This window comes from Strigops habroptila, chromosome 6 (genome assembly GCF_004027225.2).
Source record: "Strigops habroptila isolate Jane chromosome 6, bStrHab1.2.pri, whole genome shotgun sequence".
Lineage (NCBI taxonomy): Eukaryota > Metazoa > Chordata > Aves > Psittaciformes > Psittacidae > Strigops > Strigops habroptila.
This window is the reverse complement of record NC_044282.2, coordinates 6,544,360-6,570,525: the sequence shown is the minus strand read 5'-3', so window position 1 is coordinate 6,570,525 and position 26,166 is coordinate 6,544,360. Positions and strand designations below refer to the sequence as shown.

Below are 26,166 nucleotides of genomic sequence, written 5' to 3'. Positions count from 1 at the left end.
AGGGAAGGGAAGGGAAGGGAAGGGAAGGGAAGGGAAGGGAAGGGAAGGGAAGGGAAGGGAAGGGAAGGGAAGGGAAGGGAAGGGAAGGGAAGGGAAGGGAAGGGAAGGGAAGGGAAGGGGGCCACCTATGCTTACAACAAATTGAAGTGGCCATGCAAGCATAAAATAAGTTCACATACACTAGCTGTCTGCTTTTTATCTTCCCTGTCAAAGGGTCCAGCCAAAGGGTACAATGTCACCAGATGTGCTGACCCCATGCCATGGTCTGCGAGTAGGAACAAATGAGCTGTGCCCTGAGCTCTGAGCCAAATGAAGCCACGTGAGAAGCAGCAGTATGTCAGCTTGGGCCTGGCCATCCACTACACTCAAAAGATGCCAGAAAATTGGGAAGCAAGGCAAACTACTGTTATCTTCAGGAGGGGAAACAAACAAATAGATAAATAAATACACACACAAGCAGGCTAAGAATGAAAATGATGGCAGGACAATGGCACAACAGGCAGATACCATACTCAAAAGCAGGTCTGCTTGCTCTTCTCCATGCACGGAAGCAGCAAGACATCAAACAAGCACTACTCCACTGCATTTCAGGCTTCCAGCCTTCCACACTCTAAACATTAAACACCCCAATCTGGAACACCTTCCAGGCTACCAGGGTGCTATTCAAACCCTGTTTTAGCTGCAACTCTGAAAGACAAGCACAGTACAATTCTGCTTTTTGTTCACCCTTCATAATGCTATCAAAATAACAGTTTCAGGAATGCCTCTTACTGACATTCACAGTTCCCCAGGCAGTAGCTCACGTCATTTAAGCAGTGAAATACTTCCACTTGGAGTCTGGGGAGTCTGAGCTCCTAACTAACAGTGGTAAGAGACAAAAAAGAACTGAAGAACTGGACATTTCTCCCCCCCACCGACAGTGCTGCAGTGATAGCCAATACCATTTGAACACCTTGTGATACAGCTATTGGAAGCTAGAAAGCTGCACCATGCAATAGAAGGCTGCATCAACAGCAAGAATACTATTATGAATGCCCTGATGGTACCAGCATGGCACAGGTGGATTTGCCTAAGACTAACCTACTACTTTGGAACTCTATCTATAGCAAACAGATTTCTCCCCTTGCTTTAACTTATTACTCCAGATTCAGAGTAATAAACCAATATGCTTGAAATACTGAACTAGGGGGGGAAAAAAAAAGAAGAAACTAAGAGAAGGAACAGTTTCTCAGAAGGCAGCATTTTATACAGTTTCCACTAGAGTTTGGTTACGCTATACTCAAAATAACAATCTGACAGATTTTCTAAAATGGAATTGAGATAGGCAAAAGGCACTCATTTGACACATACAAGCCAGTAAAAAGAGAAGCTATTCAAGAACAAATGAGCTTTTTGGATATCTGTATTGCATGGAAGAGGTACGGCTGAACAAAACAGGATTATGACTTTAAAGAAGAATTAAAAAACAAAACAACAACAACAACAAACCACCACAAAAAAACCCACAAATAACCAAAAACCGAATATCACTCTGCATAAGCAGGTATAGCAGCTGGCCTGGAAGGTGAAGTATATTTTATGCAAATACAGCCCAAATATTTTTTAAATATTCTGTCTTTCACCATACAAATGCAATAGAATAAATCCATCTGTGTCAATGTATGAAAAACCAACACATAGATGTTACTTGTGTGAAAATCATTTCCATTGCTACAAAAACCTTACTTTTACTAATCCAGTGCCTAAATTTCCTGATTTAATAAAATGGCTTTTCTAAATGTACAGAAGCACTGCTACGTTGTGCACTATTCTATAAAGCCTTCCCTGTTCCCCTCCTTTCTCCACATCATACCAAGTGAAGTGTGCTTGAGAACAACAGGGAATCCTTGGAATTAGTCAATAGATTGATTAGTGCACTGTACTGAGCAAGCCAAATAGGATCAGGATGTTTACAGGTGCTCTTTAGGTAGACATTAATTGCACTGCACTAATGAGGTAGGCTTCTTTCTGTTAAAGATGCTACCAACAAATAATACAGACAAGAAAAAAACAACCGCAAGGTAACTGAATAAGAAAAGCAGTAAAATATGTTTTTCTGACCAAGGAAGTACTTCAAATAAATTCAGCTCTGTAGGATATTGACAAGTTAAATGTGAAACAAGTACCACAATTTTGGGGGCCAAGGAGTTTGCAAAGACTGAAATATCTAAGGAATTTAAAAAAAAAAAAATTCTCTCCTTAAATAAATCATATCTACCCCATCAGGTAAAGAAATGTAAAAGAAAGGGAGACAATTAGAATTTCTTAGCAGCCCCAAACACAGATCCAAGCTTTTCCAATTTATTTCGTAAGGTAATGATCCAGATAAGCTTTCAGTGATCAAACTTTAAACCCACTACCTTCCTGAACTGCATTTGCCAATCCATGGAGCAGTCAATAAATTCCCTTGTGCGCAGTTTCTCTGATCTACTACCTTTACGCTGGCAATGCAAACCGCAAAACAGCAAAACGATGAAAAGTCACCTCTCAACTGCTCAGCGGACTGGCGAACATTGTTAGTCTGTCTATTTGAAACCCACAAAGCATTCTGTTTGAATTTCACCTTTCTGTAGTGCAAAACAGCAAGCTAGAGCATCCTGTGTGGAGCAGCACCTCCATGGAAGACCTCGGTAACCCGGGAAATGGTGAAGGTTCATTGAGATTTCGTCTTCCCAATGCCCTAAGAAACACACAGCTTTCAGCAGACACTGCTTCCCAGTTAACTTTTGTCTGACTGTACCCATACACATCATTTAAATTTATTCATGGGTTAGTGGCTTCCCTTTTACAGGAGAAAAATTCACGTTTAAGTGAAGTAAAAGGTCAAAAGTCTCATTTATATGACCTCTACATTACAGCTTTTCTTACTGAGCCACATTCACATGAGATCTATATTAAAACACAAATTTAACAACCTTCAGGCTCCCCTCTCTCATTTATACACTTCGTAAAAACTTAGGTTGGTCCTGTGCTGAAATTCATTTTGGGTCACACAGGTGACACAGAAGCTATTTCCTTTCTGTACAAGGCAGAACTCCAATAGTGCACAACTGACCTTCCGGATCACAACAAATACTCAATGCTATTTGTACAGGAAAATTAAAGTTGCACACAAAACTAAGGGTGCAATTTTCATATTTCTTTCAGGCATCTCAGCTCCCATGGTCCTCATCAGTTGCACCAGTGCAACGGCTCTTTTTACAGCTGCACAATGAACTGGGTTAACCGACCCATGCAGTATACTACCCTTTCCACCCCCACCCCCCAGGTTATTATTTTCAAGCCACACCACTCCACAAACACATGCACATGAGAGCAACTGGAAGGAGGCAGCAACGTGAGAATGCCTCTAGGAATTACAAGACATGGGAATGAGCAGCCAAAGACATTCAGCCTAAAACACATAGAAATTACCATGAGAGTGTGGCCCAAGATTACTTGACAACACACTTCCTCCCATCTCCATTGCCTTTCACCATATATGTAATGGTTTACTTTTCAAGACTGTTTTGTTTCTTTATTTTGTTTTTTTGTTTGGGTTTTTTTTTTTCCTTAATCAGAGTAGTGAATTTAGTTTTATTCTTTAAAATGGGGCAACATGTAAGGTCATATGTAATTTCTGCAAAGTTAAAATTAATTTCTGCACTACTTTTCGCTGTAAAAGATTTGTATTTGCAAAATACACACTAATACTAAGGAACATCTTTAGAGTTTTCATCTCTTCTCCTTTAGTCATGGTAGATGACAAGTGTAACCAAGGACTTTCCCCACTACTGTTCATATATTTTCCTCAGATTTCTAGAAAACCAATTAAAAAAAATTAGTGCACATCCAATCCAGGCACATTATCCATCTGAGAGATTGGAAACAAGATGTCCATCTCAGCACGTCACTATTGTCCACTATAATTTAGCCATTCTTCAAATTGCATTTGTATCCAGGAGGGTAATAGCCCTTACATTAAACAAGCCCTTCATTAAGTGACTCTCTGTCATGCAGCCCATTATAGCCTCTCATGCCCTGACCCTGCATAGCCTCACAATAATGCCGCTTTTAACAGGCAAACCAAACAGGGTAAATACACTATCTTCTCTATCGAAGGGTGAAAACATCAGTAAATGTACAATTAACATGGATAAAATCACCTCTTTGCACATCCCCAGCGATATAAGAAAGCACTATCACTTACTTTGTCTTCTGCAATACAAAGTTTTCCTCACAATGAATAGTCCCCTAAAATGACTGGGAAAAAATCTATAGCCAAAACTGAATTTCATCTTCATAGCATTCTCTAATTTCTATCTTGTACAATATAACGTAGAAAAATCATATACCTGAAAACATAATGCATGCACTAAAGTGTTTACTTCAACATACAGATGATGTCTTTCTTCAGAAGTAGACACCATCAGGGAAATTACTTTGACTTTATTTTTCGTCACCATGTCTACAAAAACATAATACTTGGTTACCAACCTTGTCTCACACAAAATGGAAATCCACAGTTGTGGAACTATTTCTCCATAAGGAACAGCTCGGTAGTCCTGGACCTTTTCTTTTTTATTTTTTTGATGTTTAAAAGGTGTTTAAAAAAACTGAATGAGTTGGAGAAGGTGATTAGGAATCAGTTTTCCTCACTACCTGTACAAGAGGCCAACATGTACCAAACAGAAGTCACATTCAAGTTCAAAATAAGTAAGAGCAGCAGTGTCTTCCCATGATTTGTAACAAAAGCTGGCAGCCTGTTATAGGACATAGCAGAACACTAGAAGGCTTCGAGGAGCCCACACACAGTAAGACAAAGCCAACAGGGCAAAAACATTAATTCCTTGAGAACATCACCAGTAAAGACCATTTCTACTTGAAGAAATTCCTAAATGCCAAACAGCTGGCAACTGGGAAAGCATTCGGGCATGATCACCACTCATTTGTTCTACCTATGCATTCTTCCCTAGGCAACTGTTAATGGCTACTCTCAAAACCAGCAGACCTTTAGCTTCATCTAGCACAGTTGCTTCTATATGCTCTTAGAAACCTAATGTTGGATGTCAGGTGCTTTCCAAGGTTTTAATAAGTAATCCAAAGGTTTTATCATGTAAGCTGCAGTTCAAACAATTTACAAGTTGGTATTTAAAGCTGTACACAAGCACCTGCTCTAAGTGTTCACTTTATTTCAAAATTAATCATTATGTACTGCATTTATTTTTCCCATACAGAAGATAAGTGGCTTTTGCCTCTGCTCATAATTTGAGAAATACAGTGTAGGTCAGCAGAAAAAAAACCCCTGAAGTTGCATTAATTACTCAGAGGTAATTACACTTGCCTTACCAAGTAGTGTTTACTATTCCTATACCTGCAAAATGCTTTCTGTTCGGATAAGTTTTCACACTTTCAGAGCACTCCAAAGCATGTGCCATTAGGTCTGAAATTTTCCATTATTTATCCTTCACCAAAGCACAGCATTGAATTAAATCCTTCCTTTGAATCAGAAGTAAAACATGAAGTTGATTGTCAATTTTTTTTCTTTTCCTATGTCCTTTTCTTTCTTTTTTTTTTTCTTAAATAAGACTTTCCAAAGCTATTAAAGACTAAAAATGGACATTTGAAAATTGCCATATAATCCTTTATGACTACAATGGTTCTGGGTGAGTCTGTTAAAGTTAGAGCCCTGAAAACCATATACTCGGCATAAGGGTATTATCTTTTTAACATACAGGTAAAACAATTCTCCATCCAAGACAAAGCTGTACTGGAATATGTATTTCATTTACTAAGGCCAAGGCCACGACACTGTATTGGATTCTAGAGAGATATAACAGACAAGGGCTCCAAACACAACAAAGGGTGTCCATGAAGAAGACTTCAACACATGCATTAAGGACCTTTGTGCCTAGCTGCAGGATTACAGAACCTGAGAAGAGATAAGAGAGAAAGCAGTCCCTACCATAGCACTTCAGTTACTGTGCTGCTCAGTTTTTCTGGGTTACCCTTCTCTCATTCTCTGACTGAGCAGGAAGAAGTAGGCTGACTCTGATTCCTAGGAGATCCTTGGCTTCTACAGATTAGAAACCTCAGCACTTCTCAAAGTGAAAACAGCAGTATTTTAATTTTACCTATTCCTTCATTACCACAGCTTGTTCTACTTGGATAACTTCTTCATGAGCAGTGAACTGCTTTCTAACCTACAGCCTCCATAGTAATCAGGCCAGCAATGTTAAAAAACTGCACAGCACATGATTGCACGCTGTTACTTCCCTTCTGCTTTTGCCTGAACCTCTTGCCGGTCCACTTCCTGCAGACTTGCTGGACGAATTCAGCACTCATTTTAGAACTGTTACATTCTTAGACTTAATTTATAAGTGTGCTAATTTCAAACCACAAAAGAGCTTAAGTATTTAGATACAGCATAGATCTTCAGGATTTGAAGACTGTGAACTTCTGAAGTGTAGCTCACCTTTTGTCTGGATCTCAATTACCAAGGATCCAACTTTTAAACAGTAGTCCAAGAAGCCTAGAATTTTGACCAGAGGAAGGAAAAATAATAAACAGAGATTTTTCTGTATCTGTTTTGGACTATCTTGAAAACACTCCTTTATTCTGCTAGGTTTTATTGAGCAGCCACAATTTGACATACATATGTGAAAAACAGAGCTTCCTCCAAGAGTCCACTTGCTACCCACATCAATGGAAAAGGGTCTCTAACAGAAATGAATGGAAATCAGGTGCCAAGAGAGTGCTGTAACTCATTTAACTCTGAAAACTGCCTAAGGATAACAGGTATGTTATTTGGGAGAAGCAAGAAGCACCTATCTTTTCATTTAGATTCATTTGAAACAATTCCTCAAACTGCTGTTCTTCCTATACAAGGTGTGCCTGAGGTCTGAGAATACCAAATTTTTTTATAAAATGGTAAATCATCAAGATCATCACACTTAAGATACCTCCGACCATTTTAACAAGCCACATAGACTCTTAAAAACACAATTTGAAAAGTAACTAATTTCAGCCTTCCTAGGGGAGATACGAGCTTAAATTTGTTAATGAGAGACCATCATGAATGCCGAGGCTTCAGGGCTTAAATATATTCTTCCCTATGCAAACTTGAAGTGCCAAGCAGTCCATTAAATAAAGTGTGGATCTTGCTTAATTAACCTATTTTGTAAGATATGGGGCATGATAACAGCTGCTCATATCAGTGACTCCAAAGCAGGGAGAACCCAGCTAGTCAGCAGTTAAGAAGTAAAATAACATACACTGACCACCATTAATAATGCACAACAAAATATAAAAAGCAGGGGAAGGAATGGCGCAGAGGTTAGGTTACTTCTGTGTGGCAACATTTCCCACTCCTTCTCCATATGTACCTCACTTCTCAAAACCTTTTAGATACAAATAAAATAGCCATGACCTTTTTTCCTCCTCTGCATGATTAATTACTTGATGTATTATTAATTGGAAAATGTAGCTGAATTTCAAATGCTTTCATTTTCACAGCATATCATGCTGTCTGGGAAGCGCCGATTAAGCTGTTCATCAAAGGTGAGCAAGCAAGGTCATGTAGGCTGTGCCTCTTTAGTTATTCATTACCTGTCCTAAATAGTAATTAACAACAGCAATATTTCCATAAATCAAAGCTTTTCTGATTACTTTCAGATGATGAGCAGTTGCAAGGAGGGGAAGGAAAGAATCAGCGTATGGGGGTTTTGCATGTATCCTTTTCTTTCACCATTTCTTTTCATGTATACCTGAATAATGGAATCGATACATTAGCTGTCATTTAAGACAGAATTTCACTGCGAGTCAAGAGGAATTCCATGCAGAATAAAGAAGAGGTTATGGCTTCCTTTCTCCCTTCCCCATGCCCCTCAACTTTAAAGGCAGATTTGATATAAGAAGGTTATTCAGTTACCAGGATTGTTATTTTTATAATTTTTGTTTCTTTTTATAACCTTCATTATCACGGTTAAAGTGGAGATCACAAAGAGTGGCCTTGAGGCCATATTCAGTGAGGCTCTGAGTTTCTTAATAAACTTATCCCTTCAGTATCTATGGAGTTTCTCACCTTGAGGCATCTCAGGCGGCAAATAGTGAGGCTCTTGAGCACTGACGTGCACCCAGTCGAAGTCATCATACAAGTCTTGGTGGTAGTCACAGGGTCCAGGACCATCATCGAACGTACATCCTCCTAGGGAAGAAACTTGTTATTAGTTTATTTAAAAGCAGACCTCTTCTAAGAACCAAGCAGAGGTGTTCTTCCTGGGCACACAACACAACTACAGAGCCTATGCAGCCTGTGGCACAGTTCGCAAGCAGCTCACCCACCAGCATTTCCCTCTCTTTTTTGAAATGTCTCTGCTTCACACAACCAATTTCCCTAAAAAGCACCTTCAGTCAGAGCAGGAGATTACAGACCAAGTCACTCAGTCCAAGTGAAACCTGGCCCACTGTCTGTGTGACAAAAAGCAACATGCTATTTAAACCAAGGGGGAAACAGAAAAAGACAGACTGAGCTAAAAAGTGAAGTGGAAAATCAACAACTCTGATGCACTGCACGCATAAGTAGTCCAAATACCAACAAGAAGGATAAATACTGTGCCCAAAATAAAAACAGTGAGACGAAATAATTAAAATTACTTAGAAATGAAATAATTGCTGCAGACTGAATTGGATAATCTTGCTTTATTAAATCAATCTAGCATAACAGAATACAAATTAAAGGCGCTTTTTCAGGGTCACACAAACAAGGGATAAGAAAACCTTACAACTACAGTTGTGAGGAGAAGTGACAGGGAGAAAGAAGAATGGGAGACATGTAAAGAATGGGGGGAAGGAGGAAGACAAAACACCCAAATTCCTGTGTAACACAGTAATGCCTGCCCTGTCTCATTCAGTAAATTTTTTAATTAGATTCTTAACTCAAGGCAATTAACTAGGCTGGGGAAAAGAGAGAAGAGAACATGACGATCATGGAAAGAGATCAAGGTTTGAGAGAGAAGAAACAAAGGAATCGAAAGAGCCCAGTCAAAGAAGTAGAGCATAAATACAAGAAAATACAGATGTCATGCGTACAACTCTGTGGTACCTGTTATCTCCATCATGGCACACAGTCCTCCTGATCAAAAATAAAGGCAAGACCAGGAGAGAGTGAAAGAGAAAATACAGTGTATTCATCCTTATTTAGGCAGTATTTTTTTAATCGAGAGAAGAAGTTATGTAAGAACTCAAGAATTAGATTGTAAACAACTCTTGGAAATCAGGTGAGATACTTCTTGTACCCTCTTCTCGGTAGTTACGGCATAACAATCCAATTAACGACTGTAACTACAACGAAAATTCTTCTTGTTAAGAAGACACTTCTAGAGTAACAGGAGCATTTGTGTTCACTTTATTATCTGACTTTTCGAATACAAAATATGAGACGAGTACTGTGAGTCCCAAGAACAAACAGAAACCCTTATTATGACAAATTCTAGAGTGTCACCATAAGATGAGTCACTGTCACTGCATCAACAACAAACACCCTCCTCTGCCTGCCAGGCTCTCACCAGCCCACACGATACCCCAGAAGAGAATGGGCTGGAGGTGGGAAAAGGATTGAAGATTGAAAAACTACAGCCTGTGCTCATTTCTGCCCTCTGTACAAGACATAGACAGCCTACAACTAGGACAGGCCAAAGAATAAGGAAAGGAGGAATGGGCATGTATGTCACCAAATTGAAGATAAAAATACTTTTTACCTGCCCAAAACGTAATATTCAAATGTCATGTAACAGGCAGAGAGTTTGTAAAAACAGTGTTCATATTTGGGGAAGCGGAAGTCCCTTTCACTAAATTTCATCAGCAATCTAGACTCTGTCCCAAAATGAGATTATGTTTCATCTTCAATTAGAAACAACTCAATTCCCACAGTTCTACGTAAGAATTTGTCATTTTGAATAAATGACAAAAGCAAGTTTTAGCTAATTCTGCTACAGCAAAAACCATTGCCAAATATTCATTCTCTGGCACTCCCAGAACCACTTGTAAATCAGTGGTTTGGCTGGCAAGGACAACACCAGGAGAGAAAGAAAACTATACACTGTAGCAAGATTTCTGCTAAACACTTGTACCATAAAACCTTAGGACTTCACATTCAGCACGATCTTAGCAAAACTTTCTCAAATGTTGCGCTGTGACAACACAAGCACAGTGTCCACAACGAAAAAGCCCCAACATTTCAGTCTGTACTAAGCCGGTTACTACATCAGTATCACTGTCAAAGACTGCATGACACAAGAAGAGAAATACTTGTGCATCAAAGAAACATTTATGCCTTTAGAAGTCCCAACTCCAATGCCCTGTTACCACCAAGAGACTTTTCTAATTAACATCGATCATGATCAGCCCAGAAAGGCTTAGAACATAAATCTTCGGGTTTGATTTAACTTAGAATACACTGCTATGATCACTCTACAGCAAAAATGAACATTTCCCTCGACACTTAATTGATAAATGAATAGCAGTTTCCCTTAAACGGAAGTTATCACTGTCTGCTGTCCCAGCACGAAAATGACATATGGCTTCGAAGCACATGCCTGTGGGGCACCCATTACCCTTTTTAATGGTTTAAGTGCCCTCAGTATATAAATTTAAACTACCAATGAATCTTCCAGACTCATTTGGAAGATGAATGTCCTTAATTGCTCATCTTTGTGCCCACTATTAATTTTAGTTATCAGGGTTCTGATTAGCAATAACAATGTGGCTATTAATACACAGCAAGCAACCCAAGTCTCCTTGTGTGTAGCAGCACATCACGGCTGCGTCCAGAGAACAAGTAAGCGTACGTCTATTGCATGCACATGACCAAAGTTTATCAGACAGATTATCAACCCACTACAAAATCCACCATGTAACTGCTTAAACCAATGGCTTCCTCTCCTGAAGCACACCACCTCCTCTTAACAACATACCATGACATTTCAAGGCAAGTCAAGTAGGCATCGATGCTGTAGTGATTTATCCAGCATAACACGATGAGACAGACTAAGCATTTTAAACCCCCTGCAGACTACTCCTTATGACTTAAAACATGAGCAAATTTGGATCTCCCCTTCTCTGTTTTAACAGTCGACCTCCTGCATGCTATTTTGGTAACTCTGGGTACTAAGAGACAAACCTAAGTGTAACATGCAGTGTGGAAAACACAAGGAGAGGAGATGGTGGGTGGGTGAAACCTGCAGTGATATATTTTGTTCCCAGTCATTTGTTCCAAACTATATATATTTTAAATCAACCTTTAACCACTCAAACATAAACTCACATCTCACAGAAATATACTGTAGGTCAGGAGTTGGTAGCACCCTAAGCCAGCTACTGGGTCACTCTCCACAATAATGTAATAGCACTGTTCAGAGAAGAAACCGGATTGGCTTCATGAACGTTTAGTACCCTCAAATCAGGTTCAGCAGCTGAACTTAAATACAGATTCCTATCTTCTCACCCAGCATTTTGACAACAGTCTGGTAATATCCTACAAATGACAAGCCAGATATATCCAACTCAGCCATTTCTAACTTCCTCCAAAACTCAATCAAAAGGTACTTTGCCCAACGTGACAGTGGTTAGTAGTATCGACAGCATGTTCTTCTAGCTAGCTACAACTGATGGATGCAATTTATCTTCAATAGTATCCTCCTGCTGGAATTTGTGTATACCCACCAACAGCGATTTGTGCACCTCTGCTCAACCTCTCAGCTGGAAGCACAGAGCACTGACATTCAAATGCTCTTGGACATTGCAGTACCTAAATCCATGTCTACCTTAAATTTCTAATATCATGTTTCAGAGAAAAAAGGGGGCAGCAGCAGCAGCAAAGCAACACCTGAGAATGGTCTGACCTCAACAGCCTGATGTGGGCTTGGGGACTGGCACACAAGGCAGCCATTAAATGATGCTGCTACCAGGACATGGCCCAGAAGGGCTGGATGGAGACAAGCAGCGTGTTCTGCTGAGGGGCAGCACCAACCAGAACCATGACTTGCCACAACTGTGGTGGTGGCAGCAGCGACAATTAATTTAGAAAGAAAAATCAGGTAGTCCATCAGAAATAAGCACCCTATCAGCAGCTGGAATCGTAAGGTAGGAGGACAGAAGGGATTTTAAGCCTGTATGATTATTTTGTCAAACTGCTAACTGTATTTTGGGTGAATCAAGTTTGTTCAGTTGCTGGGGAAGTATTTGGGAAACATTTACATTCACCAGAAAACAAGCAAATTAGCAATTCACTGTTTCAATTACCTTTCCCCATCAGCTTCACTATGTTATTAACTTCAGCTTAAACACACGTAGAACTCGCACACATTCCACTTGATATTCTTCTAAAAGATAAGTGATAAATTATGCTAGCCTCAAAAATTGCCTACATGTCCATTTTCATTTATGAAAGACAAAGAATCTTAAATGTTCATTATAAAAAGAAAGATATTAACTTCCAACACTGAACTCTGAGAAAATAAAGCTCCACTAAATTACAAGGTCATTAAGATTAAACTAAATTTATTCTTTAAATTAATCTTAAATCCCAAAGACTAATAAACTTGATAAAGATCATGTAGTCGAGGTTTAGACACCACCTATTGCAGTGGCTTGATCCTGGCTAAACGCCAGGTGCCTGCCAAAGCTGCTCTATCACTCCCCTCCTCAGTTGGACAGGGAAGAGAGAATATAACAAAAAGGTCATGGATTAAGATAAGGACAGTAAGATTATTTTCCAGTTACTGTCACTGGCAGAACAGACTCGACTTGGCGAAATTAACTTATTACAAATCAAATCGGAGTAGGATAATGAGAAATAAAATGGAATTTTCAAACACCTTTTCCCCACCCCTCCCCTTCTTCCCAGGCTCAACTTCACTCCCAAATTCTCTACCTCCTCCTCCCAAGCAGTGCAGGAGGATGAGAAATGAAGGTTTCAGTCAGTTCATCACACACTGTCTCTGCTGCTCCTTCCCCCTCAGGGGGAAGACTCCTCACACTCTTCCCCTGCTCCAGCATGGGGTCCCACCCACAGGAGACAGCCCTCCACCAACTTCTCCAACATAAGTCCTTCCCGCAGGCTGCAGTTCTTCACGAACTGTGGGTCACAAGTCCTGCCAGCAAACCTGCTCCAGTGTGTGCTTCCCATGGGGTCACAGCCTCCTTTGGGCATCCCCCTGCCCTGGCATTGTGGATGCCCAAAGGTGATACCTGCTCCACTGTGGAACCTCCATGGGCTGCAGGGACACAGCCTGCCTCACCATGGGCTGCACCACAGGCTGCAGGGGAATCTCTGCTCTGGTGTCTGGAGCACCTCCTCCCCTCCTTCTGCGCTGACCTTGGTTTTTGCAGAGCTGTTTCTCTCACATACCCTCACTCCTCTCTCGCTGAAGTTGTGCAGGTTTGGGTTTTTTCACCTTCTTAAATGTGTTATCCCAGAGGTGCTACTACCATAGCCCATGGCTGAAGCCTTGGTCAGCAGCAGGTCTGCCTTGGAGCCATGTGGCATTGGCTCCACTGGACAGAGGGGAAGCTCCTAGCAGAGTCTCACAGAAGCCACCCCTGCTACCAAAACCTTCCCCTGCAAACCCCATAACACCTCTGAAAGGCTATTTAAAGATGCTTGAATTTAAAGACAAATTACACTTTTTAAAATGTTACCATGATATTTCTTTACCAAAAGAACACTCAAAACTGACATTGCTCTGTGATTTTGATTTACCATATATCCTTTCATAACAACCCAGGAATGAAGAGCTGAACAGATTTTTCCCCACCAGGTTAAACTATAAATAAGCTTAAGACTAAGAGAAGCATGTGTCAGCAACTACCACTGATAAATAGACATACACTACAACTTTATGTTGGCCTCTCAACATAACAGCTCAGAACAGGAAGGAAAACTGATTCAGATTTTGAACAAATTATCTTTAACAATTAACATGTTCTCACACTTCCTAGAAATCATGTCACTCTTACTATCTAGAATAGAAACAGACTGTTGCACATCAGTATTACATGAAATTTAAGATATCCATAGCATTTATTATGAATGGCATTATAGGGATGATATACTGGAGATCTACTGACTTGTGGATAACAAACACTACTCTCACATATCGCCTAAAATATCTGTATGTCACTTTTCATATTTAACTAGACTTTAACAACTCCAGTGCTCTTTCATATACACTCAAAAAAGCGATAGTAAAAAAAACCAATTCAAAGCATTCAGAAAACTACTGAATGTGGTAAATTAAACACTTATTGATAAAACTAGCTGATGAAGAATAGCACACATTTACTGGCCATGCTTTATACCATCTTTACAAAACAAAGAAAAAAAAAAAGATTACTTTTAGCATCAGGGGTAGGAGAAGGGAATGGATAGCATTCTCTTTTCTAAATCCAAAGAATATATTTCTTTGGCTTATGGCACACTTTCTAGAGAATTAAAAATAAAGAAAAAAAATAGTATCAAGAAAAAATAGTATAACAAATTATATACAACAACAGGAACAAGGCACTTATTTTTAAGTCTCCTATAATAACAATATCTATCCACTAGAACACCCACATTCTCAAAATCTGGCACAAAGTTTCAGAAACTAATAAGGGAAAGCAATGAAAGAAAACTGCACCTTCTGGATTTGGGGTAGGGGTAGAGAGAAGGGAAACTTGAGTACCTCATTAGGTTTCTGAAACGAACTGATTTTAGAAGTTTTCTTCATTGTCCATTTTTATAACCTGTAACATTGTAAAAGATTTTTTTCATCCATAGAACGGCATGTATAGAAGGACAGTTGAAAGAACACAACCTTACAGTTTATTTCTGAGATCTGTTCTTGCATCCGACTACTTCCGGTGTTATGTAAAATATACTAGTAACATCTTAAATTTCACGCTCCTCAATTTTAAGTTTCAAGGAGCTGGTTATAAGCCCAGAAATTCATCCACTAAGAACAAGCAGATCATCAATACAGGAGAAAAAACATTCAGCATGAAAGAAGAACTACCAGCACGCAACAAAACTTTCTACATCACAACTTTTTCCTTACGCAGGGCTCAGTTACCAATGGCTTCTTTAGACCTCATATGTATGAAGGTGTCGTACCAGGAACAAAATACTCTTTTTCTCATGCAGCTCAAATGACTAGTTGGAACAATCTGCTCCTTTTATTCAACAGCATGCTTTTATTTTTCTCCACCACCTGCTGTAAAAGCATAATGACTAACTCTAAATCTATCAAAGTAGATAGCTCCATAGTAAGAACGCAGTACAAAATTACATTTATCTGGGATGTCAGGTAAAAGTCCTGTGAAAATTTAATTTTTCTCCTTACATTGATTGGTGAATTCAAAGCTTGGAGAGCATAAAGGTGCTATAGCAGGTCTCTTGTCAGTCATATATCCAGAACAGGTCCTGCTTTTAAAATCTACCACATTAATTTGCCTGTTTCTATCACAGCATGCCTCAAAGCACAAGATGTGTTCATCTTCTAAAGGTACTACATTATTTCTGTTACGAACATTTTAATGCTCTGTTATCAAGGTGTTTTAAGACATCTATTAAGAATATACTATGAATTGGTGTTAATGCATTTGGAGAATAAATTTTAATGACTTATGTTAAAATGCTTATGTTCAGTGTTATCTGTTGAAATGTAACTCTGAAATAACCTTAATTAACCTACAGCATCTAAAAAGGCAGAAGGTCAGAGGCAGTTTGTGGGGTTTTTATGGTTTGGGGGTTTTTTTTAAATAACCATGAAAACAGCAGCACTTAAGGAAAATGACAAATTCTCCTTCACTACGGGGATAAGTCATACTAAAACTAAGAATACACTATCTTCTTTGCAGTAGCATCTTATTTTGTAGTACTAGAATTCAAAACACAGCTGATTACAGTTAAGTGCAATAAAAGCCAAGTAAACGCAATTACTGAGAAATACCTTTTAAAATTTTTCTAGCCCTGTTCCCACTATCAGCATGTTTTAACAATTGGTTTTGCTTATTAACCTGAACATGGAACTTCAAATCTCATCCAAAAGCACCAATGGTCTGTAACACCAACAGCTTAATAGAAAATATGCCTGATTATTCCTAAATTAGCCTTACTTTGTTTTCACTGTAGGCCTTTTGTTGGTGCTGTTAGAACACCTGAATAATCTAAATATCCCTATAAATGTAAACTTTTCAGAAAAGGAAGTAGATAAAATCACTCCTATTTTGGGAAAGCACGAAGATTCACTATTAGATGTGGTCTACCTGGCCATGCAATTTATTAGATTTCTCTATTAAATTAGGTTCCTTCCTTCTATGTCAAGCCTGAAAAAGGCTGCTTCATCTCTGATTTCACAAATCTTCATATTGACAGGCAACAGGAAACCTTTCAATGTTTTATGTAACTGAAGCTACCAAGGCAATTTCCATTTCAGCTCACAAGATGATTCTTAAACCACAAAGAGATTCAACAGTTTCATGAAATTATTAATAGATCTTCATTAATATACAGGTGTCAACATCCACAAAACAACAAAGCTATTTCATATTTCAGCTCATAGGCTGCAAGCTTTATTATTCCTCCAGTGCACAGAGCAGGCTTGTGACCAGTTGCACTGGTGACAAGGAGTTAGATCATTTGAATACAAATGACTGGGGGGATGAGAAGAGGAATCATGTACTCAAGATTAATAAATAACTTCATGACTATACCAATAGTAATTAAACACCAGCAAGCAAATTCTCTGACTTCAAGGACATGATTGAGAGCTCCAAAATGAAATTCATCACTTTGATTATTTATGGATATGTGGTCTTACAATGCTGCTTCTGAAAACAACACCTTTTTCCAAGACACTGTTAGTGCTTATTTATAGAAAATGTTATGTAGATATCACGGTCTCTGGCATTTCTGCTAAACGTTCTCACAATATGCTGTTAAAAGTTAATGGATCAGAATGTGATTAAACTCAGCAGGAGCGCTGAAGACAGTCCTACAACCATTACATTAAATCACAAAATTTTCTATAGATTCAGAATGCTAGGTTATTTTGTATCCTACTCTCAAAAAACAACAACAAAAAAAAAACCCACCACCACAAAACAATTGGAATAAGAAAATTTACAGCTAAACTTTTATCTCTACTAATCGTATCACCAATGCAACCACAAAGGCAGGTCTAACAACTACGCTAGCCACCCTATTACAATTTTGATGGTTTAAACATATAACAAGGGAAAAAACATGTTATTTAAAGTTTGTTCTAAAACCCACCAAAAGCAAGAATTTCCAGCTGGACAGTAGGAGCAACCATTCAGAAAACAAAAGGGAGTCTCATTCGAGGACAGCAAATGATCCAATTTACCACAGCATAACTACAGAAGCCACACAAACAAATGAGGAGATGAGGGAAGAGTGTTTAAATTATATAGACTAAAATAGATCTTAAAAGAAGCTTAAGGAACAGTGGAACAAAGAGCTCAAAAGGAATATGGCAAACATGAAAGCTGAGGACTTCCTAGAGGGAGGTGAGTGTAAGACTGTGCATGAAATTTTAAATGGTCATGCAAAAGGAGGATCAAATTAAATGCAAGGAAATGGAAAAAGCTCTGATGTCAAAAATGACAGAAGCTGTTACAAAAGGTCACTTCTGAAGCCACAGAAGGAGATAAGTCCTAGAAGGTAGAGAGATGATTGAAGAGTTCGGTCATGGTATATAAATCCAGAGCCACAGGAGGATGACAAGAACCTCTCAGAAGAGATCTTTCAAGAAATGACATCAAGGTACAAGAAGAATTAAGCTAGCAGTGAATCGCAGAATTCAGGCACATGAATGAGAAAGGTAACGTGCAATATAGAGATCAAAAAACACATCTTCACACACACAGGCATTGCTAAACTAAAAGCCTAATCCTTTTGTATCAGAACTGCAGTTACTGCTCTAGTTTCCCATTTCATAGTAAGAAAATAGTCATAAGCATTTTAATATCTGGCATATCTTTTCATGCAACCCAGCAATATTCTGGTGAAAGGAAGGCTAGACCCATAGGAAACAGGCAAGCTACCCAATTTAGAAGACCTGCTGAGATACAGACCAACAAATAACAGATTGCAGATGTACTGGCCCACATCTACAGAATCAGAGAGTAGTTGAGTTTGGAGGGGACCTGCTTAGGACACCTGGTCGAAACCCTCTGCTCAGGCAGGGACACCTACAGGCAGTTGTCCAAGACCATGTCCAGACAATTTTTTAGTATCTCCAAGGACGGAGATTCCACAACTTCCTTGGGCAACCCATGCCAGTGCTCAGTCACCCACACTGATGTTGAAAGCATGAAATGGTTTCAAGGATGCGCTGTTCCATTATCTTGCTGGGATCGAGGTTAGACTGACTGGCCTGTCCTTTCCTGGGTTCTCCTTGCACAATCTCCTATTAACCAAAATATTGGCTCACCTTAAACTTTTCTCGTAACACTTCATATTCTCTCTGGTATCAAAACAAAGTTCTGCACATCCTCACAAGTTTAAACACCTCTTATTCAATCACACAGACAGGTATAACATTGCCCTCTGTAATATCATGCTTAAACATGGACTATAAAACATCAGAGAAAAGCTAAGATAAAAACCAGCATTATATGAAAACTTTTCATATTAAGCTGAGAGCAGCCAACACACATAAATACAGATTTATCTTTCTTTCTGACGTGTCTTTTACCTTTCCTCATTGGCCTTACAAATCTAACTCTTTCTTTAAAGGTACCCTATGCAAACAAATGAAAGATTCATTTCACATGCTGCTCTTTGTATTAGTTGTTACTCCACTCTTCAAAAAAGTAAGATTTATCAAAATAATTCATAGACTATCAGTAATATATTGTAGGAAGATTTCATTAGTAAAGAACCATCTGACAGCAAAGCTATTTAACATACTTAGAGCACATACAGAAAAAGTTGCTAACAACTCACTTGCTTCATTTATATTTTGTGGGTAAACCACTGCTTACTGTTGAACAGATTTAACACACAAATTATGCATGTAAGCAAATAATGTGTCTTCTCTCCCATCACATTTAGTCCTCAAAAAGACCTCTGATACAAACAATACAAGTAATCACATCATTTTGGACAAAGCCTACTGATATGCCATCAAATTTAGTTTTATTTGAGCAATAAAAAAAACCAAACAAAAAAACCCCCCAAAACAAAAAACAAACAAAAAAACCCCTCTCCATACAAATTGCAATAGGCATGTAAAATTCCAGCAAGAAATTACTGGCTTAGGGTAGACATATTTACAATCAGAATTGTATTTCTACTACAGTTTAACAAAGAAAACGTTATTTTGTGAAGTGAACTTCAGGACTTGAAACTTGTATTTTTATCTGCAAATATGCACTTACGTTTCAGTAGAGGCAAGAATACTTACCTGTATTACAGTATTTTTCAAACACATTCAAGTTGTATTTAATCCCTCCACTTGTTAAATGGAGAAACACTCTCACTGGAGTAACTCTGAAATGGTGTAAAAGATAAGCTTGAACGTTAGATCAATCCTACTTTACACTGTGAAGTTGTAGTATTTTGAGGCCAACCATCTGTCCATGTCCTGAAGGCATACCATGCCCAAAGTGCAGTAAGAAAACAAGAGAAGCACGATTCCAACAATCTTACCGTTTCAGCACACAAGTGAACTTTTATCCCTTTATGTTATACATTGCACAGAAATCGAGTACAAGAAAAAAACTATGGCTGAAAACTGTCCTGGTAGACACTGACAGCATACGCTAATAGTCTCTGAGAATATATCTGCCACTCAGACTTAAGATTTTAAGAATAAATTGATATTTTTATTAAAACATGAGCTTCATGCTAAATAGTAGTTATAAAATAATTCAAAAGTCAGAAGTTATCAGGAAAGAAATTCAGACAAGAATACCGAACATTTCTTTGCAACATTATAAGCCACATCCAGACATTATATGTGGTTCTGGTTTTCCATTTCCTAAAGATATAGCAGAAATTAAAAAGTCTTAGAGAACATCCAATAAAGATGATAATAGGATGCTGAAAGTATTAGAGATAACTTAAAAGACTAGAAATTTTCAGCCAGAGATGACACAGGAAGTAGGGCAAGTGCATATTTAGTGGCATGAGGAGAACAGAGATCAACCACTTTTTTGTATGTGTTTGTGAAAACATTACAGGGCATTGTATGTCAGGGTCAAATTAAACAGCACAGTGTTAAGCTATGGAACTCCTTGCCACAGGATGCTATGGCTGCTACAGATATTTGGGGGACAAGGAGGGAGAACAGAGGATGGACAGGATCACTGGTACCAGCTGAGAAACACTCATGAGCAACTTTGGCTCAGTTATGCCACATGCCACTAAGACACTATTTTGGGAAAGCACACCTACAGACTTGCCAGTGACTAGAAAAGAGTATAAAACCAGGGTCTTCGGACCAAACACTGAACAGGAGGGAAATGTATAAGATAGACAACAAAATAAAGACGTAACTATTTGTTGTAATTATGAGGCTAAATTATCTCTGAGGGCAAAAACAGGACACTGCAAATTAAGGAGGTACAGAGGAAGGGATTGTTGTTGGAGCAAGTCCAGAGGAAGGCCACGAGGATGATAAGGGGGCTAGAGCACCTCCCATATGAAGACAGGCTGAGAAAGTTGGGGCTGTTCAGCCAGGAGAAGAGAAGCTGCGTGGAGACCTCATAGCAGCCTTCTGGTATCTGAAGGGGGTCTATAAGGATGCTGGGGAGGGATTCTTCGTTAGGGACTGTAGTGATAGGACAAGGGGTAATGGCTTCAAACTTAAACAGGGGAAATTTAGATTAGATATAAGGAAGAAGTTCTTTACAGTGAGGGTGGTGAGGCACTGGAATGGGTTGACCAAGGAAGTTGTGGATGCTCCATCCCTGGCAGTGTTCAAGGCCAGGTTGGACAGAGCCTTGGGCAACAAGGTTTAGTGCGAGGTGTCCCTGCCCATGGCAGGGGGGTTGGAAGTAGATCATCTTAAGGTCCTTTCCAACCCTAACTATTCTATGATTCTATATTGAATGGAAGAGAACAAGAGAGAATGAGTAACAGGAGGACTAGAATGCAAATCAGTAGTGAAGAAGTCTAAAGAAATCATGTCCTGAGTATGCATTGTTGTAAGCAGCCTAATATCTGAAGGCTTGTGCTGGTAACTTCCCATCACCCTGCCCTCTCCTACCACATGCAATCACAGATTGACAAGTGCAGGGAAGCATATATGGGTCTCTGTGAAGAAACAGCTATACACAGCCCTGAGAATGAGTTAACAATGCAGATATACTCCTGATGTGATAAAATAAAAAGATACAAATGCAGCAGTTTACTTGGCAATTGTCAACCACAAATGCATATACCTCCTAGTAACTACGTTTTTTCCTTAAGCAGGACTTCAGAGCTTAGTAACTGAAACTGCAATCAACCTAGACTCTAGGAAAGATGCTGCATTTGATAATTCACTCTTCAGAGGACTGAAGTATGTTCTGTACTCCTCATACCTAAGGGAAAAAGAAAAAGAAAGGAACGAAAAAAAAATCCAAAAAATCTTACCCTTCACTTTTCTGCTAGCTTCTCTTTTTCAAACTAGACAAGGCATTTACACATTCAACTAGAACTTGTGCAAATATTACATGCCCATGTTTTCACTATATCTTTTCAGTCATTCTTTGCTAGTGCATTCACAAAAACGTGTATATGACGAAGTATTCATTTTTTGGCATGCCACTACCTACAAAGGAGCAGTTTGCGAGTGAAAGGAGAGAAACAGCAGCAGGGTAACCTTCTATAAAATATCAGTCAAGTTAAAATTCATACTATATCTCATCTGAAAATGAAAACCTCATGGAAGGGGGAAACATCTGAAGAATTCATGTTTGGGATTTGGTTTGTTTTTTTAAAGCCAGGAGAATCAATTTGAATTGTTTCAGTGGGCAGTGTGTGTCTTGATGCTTGAATAAATTGCCACCATATATACACAAAAAAGAAAAAACAACGCACCCAACCATTCCACAACAAGAAGCATTGTTCTCTGACCATTCCTTATTTTTCTGTGCTATTAAAGACAGTTACAAACTGGCTTAGCACTACCAACTTATCATTTTAAAGTTAAAATACAGAAGACAGAGCAATAGTCAGAAGAAAATACTTCATAAAGACTAAAAGGCAAGAAAGGCATAAAAATGTTTAATACAATATAAAAATCAATATTTAATAACCAACACATAATCTGGATGCAATGAATAAAGCATCAAGCATAATAAAAAAATTGCCGATTCTAAATTCAAACACTTTAGTACCACAGGAATATTTGTAATTCGTAATAACAGCCTTGAGGTGTGACCAAAAGTTCCTTACCATCCCCCAAGTTTTTGCCATATCACAGTCCACCCCACGAAAGTATGAGACAGTGGAAAAAGAGAAATATTTTGTTCACACCACACATATCAGTAGGTCAATCACAATTTCATAAGGAACAAGAAGTGACAGGTATAGACTATTGAGAATTGATGGTTTAAGGTCATATATAAATTTATGTCCCCCACTGGCATGGTGAGGTTCTGTCCTCCTTTGATCCCTGTAATTGTGAATATTTGCATACACTTCAAAGGGACAAAGATGGACTCCAGGTCTTCTCGTCTGCACCTCATCTCTGGGCATCCTCATCTACAAATGCATTTGCAAACATTTTCTCTGTGGGATTGACTGATCTAAAGTGGTCTCCTTCTGCCTAAACTGAACCTCAGCCTGCCTTTCTGACAACGTTTGGCTATCATAAGCAGCACAACACAGTTAGAACCCTTTTACTCTTTCACTCCAATCTTGATCTCAGGTCAGCACCTCTTTTCTCAAGTACTACAGACACCATCATCATTCAACTCTGCATTCAAGCCTCTTCTTGTGTCTTTCACTCCAGCTATGCCTGATTTTTGAAGAGTAACTAAAAAGCTTCTCTGAGACAGACTTTCTCTGTAACCCTCTTCCAGCTTTCATCTCCCCTTAACCCAATCACTTCAGCAGCTCCTCTCTGCCCTTGACGAATGTGTCTTCTCCCACTCTTATCTATTCACAGTACTGCTGAAAAGACTCTTTACAGCCCATTGCTTTGGCTGCCTTCCATTTTCACTTCCTTTCTCTCCATTTTCACAGAACGAACTTATTTTTGTAACCATTCACTCTTTATGCCCACTTACAGAAAGCTAGCCAATTCAACTCAACAGAACTCATGGCAGTGACTGGCAGAATCCTATTCCTTTGTGGCTGGATTTGTTTTCCTTTGGTTTAGCTGGTTAAAACAACTCAGAGGGTTAAGAGGCAGGAAGATTGGGGGGTCAAACAAGCATCAAAAAACAGAAGATCATAAGAGAATAAGGAATAAGGCAGATGTGTGTAGAGGGAGACAAGAAAGCATGGAGTGTCAAGCATGGCCAAGCAAACCATTTGGCTGGCTAGTTTCCTGCTTTCATCTGCCCATAGGTCATTAGATAATGATAATAATAGTAATAGTAATAATAATAACACATAAAAATAAAATTAAAAAAGAAAAAACAACCCACACACTCTGTCCCACTTAGATAAGTTGCCAGCAACTACTTAGAGTCAGAATGGCTGACCTGGCAAAGGCGCAAGTGTTGTAGGTAGCTAACAAGCTGCAACTGCTCTTTAAAGAGAGATTTTAAGTATAGCTACCCTGATACCATCCGAGTTTGAGCATGAAGAGCCTATCTCAAAACTCAGAGCCAAATTGAAAGGCCAACAGCTTTATTCTGCAGTCTTACACTGCTTGCATCTCCTACCAGCTACAGATCAAAGGGAACTGAAAAAGACCAACTTCACCAGCACATGTTTTTGACTAGCCAAAGAAAAGAGAGACACATTGTCATCACCTTCTCACACAAGACAACTCATTGTAATGTTTACACACATTTAATGCCCACATATCAGATTTCAGGAAAGGTACACAATTCAACAGTGACCAATCTGTCCTTAGGTGGCAAGAGAGGTTTTCTGTCTAGGAGTGACTGTGGTGCTTATGCACCATCACACCTTGGTCTTGTTCTTTATACAGTCCAGTTACATGGACAACACTCATCTTCCAGTCCAAATTAGTTTCACTCAGAATTAATTTGGCAGACACAGCATTACACACACAAGCTCTGAGAGACAGCCTTTGTTTCTGCAATTCAGGAAGGGCTGTCTGCTGCAAAGGGGCAGGAAAAAGTTGAGTCGTATCATCACTATTTTGATCCCATTAGCTCAGCTTCTCGCTTGTTTATAGTCCTTCCACTAAGGTGAACAATCACCTTCTGGTGACAGAAATAATCACCTTTAAATCAGGATAAAGATCAATAATATTTTGTAGAACTAGATCTGCTTCTACTGCACAATGCCCTTGTAACCAGCCACTGTGTTCAGTGTCTACAGGAACAGCTCAACTGAATTTGTCAGTATGAGTACTAGTCCTCCACATTTTTAAAGCTCTTATCAGTGCTACCCTTCAGTCCATACAGTACAGTTATCTATGCTGATAGCATCTGCCTGGGTACCTAATCTCAATCCTTTTCTAATCCTGAGGGAACCAGGAATTGCAAACTGGCAGTTACAGCAGACTCTTACTGCAATTGGCATATTTTCCATCTCTAGTAATGCTTTTACGACTCGGTAGCAGAGCATTTCCAAAAAAAAGCTGTACCAAAACAATCCACATCTGTTCTCTCCCAGCATCACTCTCAGTAGGTCTCTGACTTACCATGGCCATCTGATAAAATTGGATGCAACACTCTCCCTCCAAGCCCCAAAACCACTATAATAGTCTACACAACAGCAATATTGGATCTACCCAGGAATCACTCATACTCTCTGGACATCTGCTCTTGAGTGCTGCTACTCCACAGCCTGAATATCACGTACCACTCCGGGCCCACCTACCTTACACGTAGTTAGCTGTCATGCAACTCCGCACTACTATGAGCGTCATTTCAGACTACAGATGGCATCTCTACCCCAGCTGCCACTGCTGAGTCATACTGCTTTGCCATTTGCTCACTTTGAATACGCATTTACTAAAATAGTCATAAAGATTGAAAGCTCATTGACTTATTGTACCCAGATCTGTTTCGGTATCAAGCCTCAATTTTTTTCTTACTGCCAGCTTTGTCACATTGCTGTTTGTGAGAGGCAACGCACTAGAAGAGGATAAGATATCACTCAGCAAGCAGGTTTTTCTGTGCCTCACTACTTCAGGATGCTCCCAAATAGCCTTTGTGCCGGATAGAAAGGCCCTTAGTGCAAGGAGGTAGTAGCATGGGACCCAGCTGAGTTCCAGCTGAGTGGAGAGGCTGGCACATCTGCATGCAGATATGGGGAGCAGCAGGCTCGGAGAGGACAGGCTTCACCCCAGAGCAGTCATGGGCTAATGCAAGAAATTAGATTTCCAAAACTGCTATGGCTTGGTTTTTGTACATACATCACCAGTACTAATAAAATTTGAAATGTGATTACCAGAAATATTTTGCTACCTCCTTCCTAATCTATCTACTTCAATCTACTCAATACTACTAAATTCAATCCATCAACTAGAGAACTAGAAAATTCCAAAGAGGAAAAGTGCTAGAAATAAAAAGTATTAATTTGTTAGTTAACAGGGAACACAAAAAGGAGACTGACTGCCAGAAAATACATTAATACCTTCAGCAGTCAGTTAGAAAAAGACCCACACGCCCAAATTCATCATCATACTTTGTAAAGAAAATGTTAGGCAAGGTAAGTGTTCTCAAATATTATTCGAGACAAGTGACTAACTATCACATTATAGTTATGCAATTAATAATACTAAAAACAACAAGAGAGAGTCTTCACTGACTCTGAATCGAACAGCAAATAACCACTAAAATTAGGACTCCACCTCATCCTCCAAACTCCTTTGCTACAGAAGGGAAAGCACTACTATGATACAGTGGGTTTTATGAAAAGTAACTTTCACCAGGTTGATAAGGCAAGGCAATTCCCCTCACCTCACCTCATCATCTTTATATTTGTACATTGTACAGAGGAAATGT

General features: G+C 39.2%; 1 protein-coding gene across 21 annotated transcripts in view; it reads right to left on the bottom strand.

Moving 5' to 3' along the window:
- PTPRK (protein tyrosine phosphatase receptor type K) overlaps window positions 1-26,166 on the bottom strand; it is a 397,787-nt gene that overhangs the window by 302,588 nt on the left and 69,033 nt on the right. For all 21 annotated transcript variants that reach the window (XM_030489190.1, XM_030489193.1, XM_030489195.1 and 18 more), the window contains exon 2: window positions 8,102-8,224. In XM_030489190.1, the coding sequence (XP_030345050.1) occupies window positions 8,102-8,224 (123 nt within the window). The remainder of the gene's footprint in view (window positions 1-8,101; window positions 8,225-26,166) is intronic.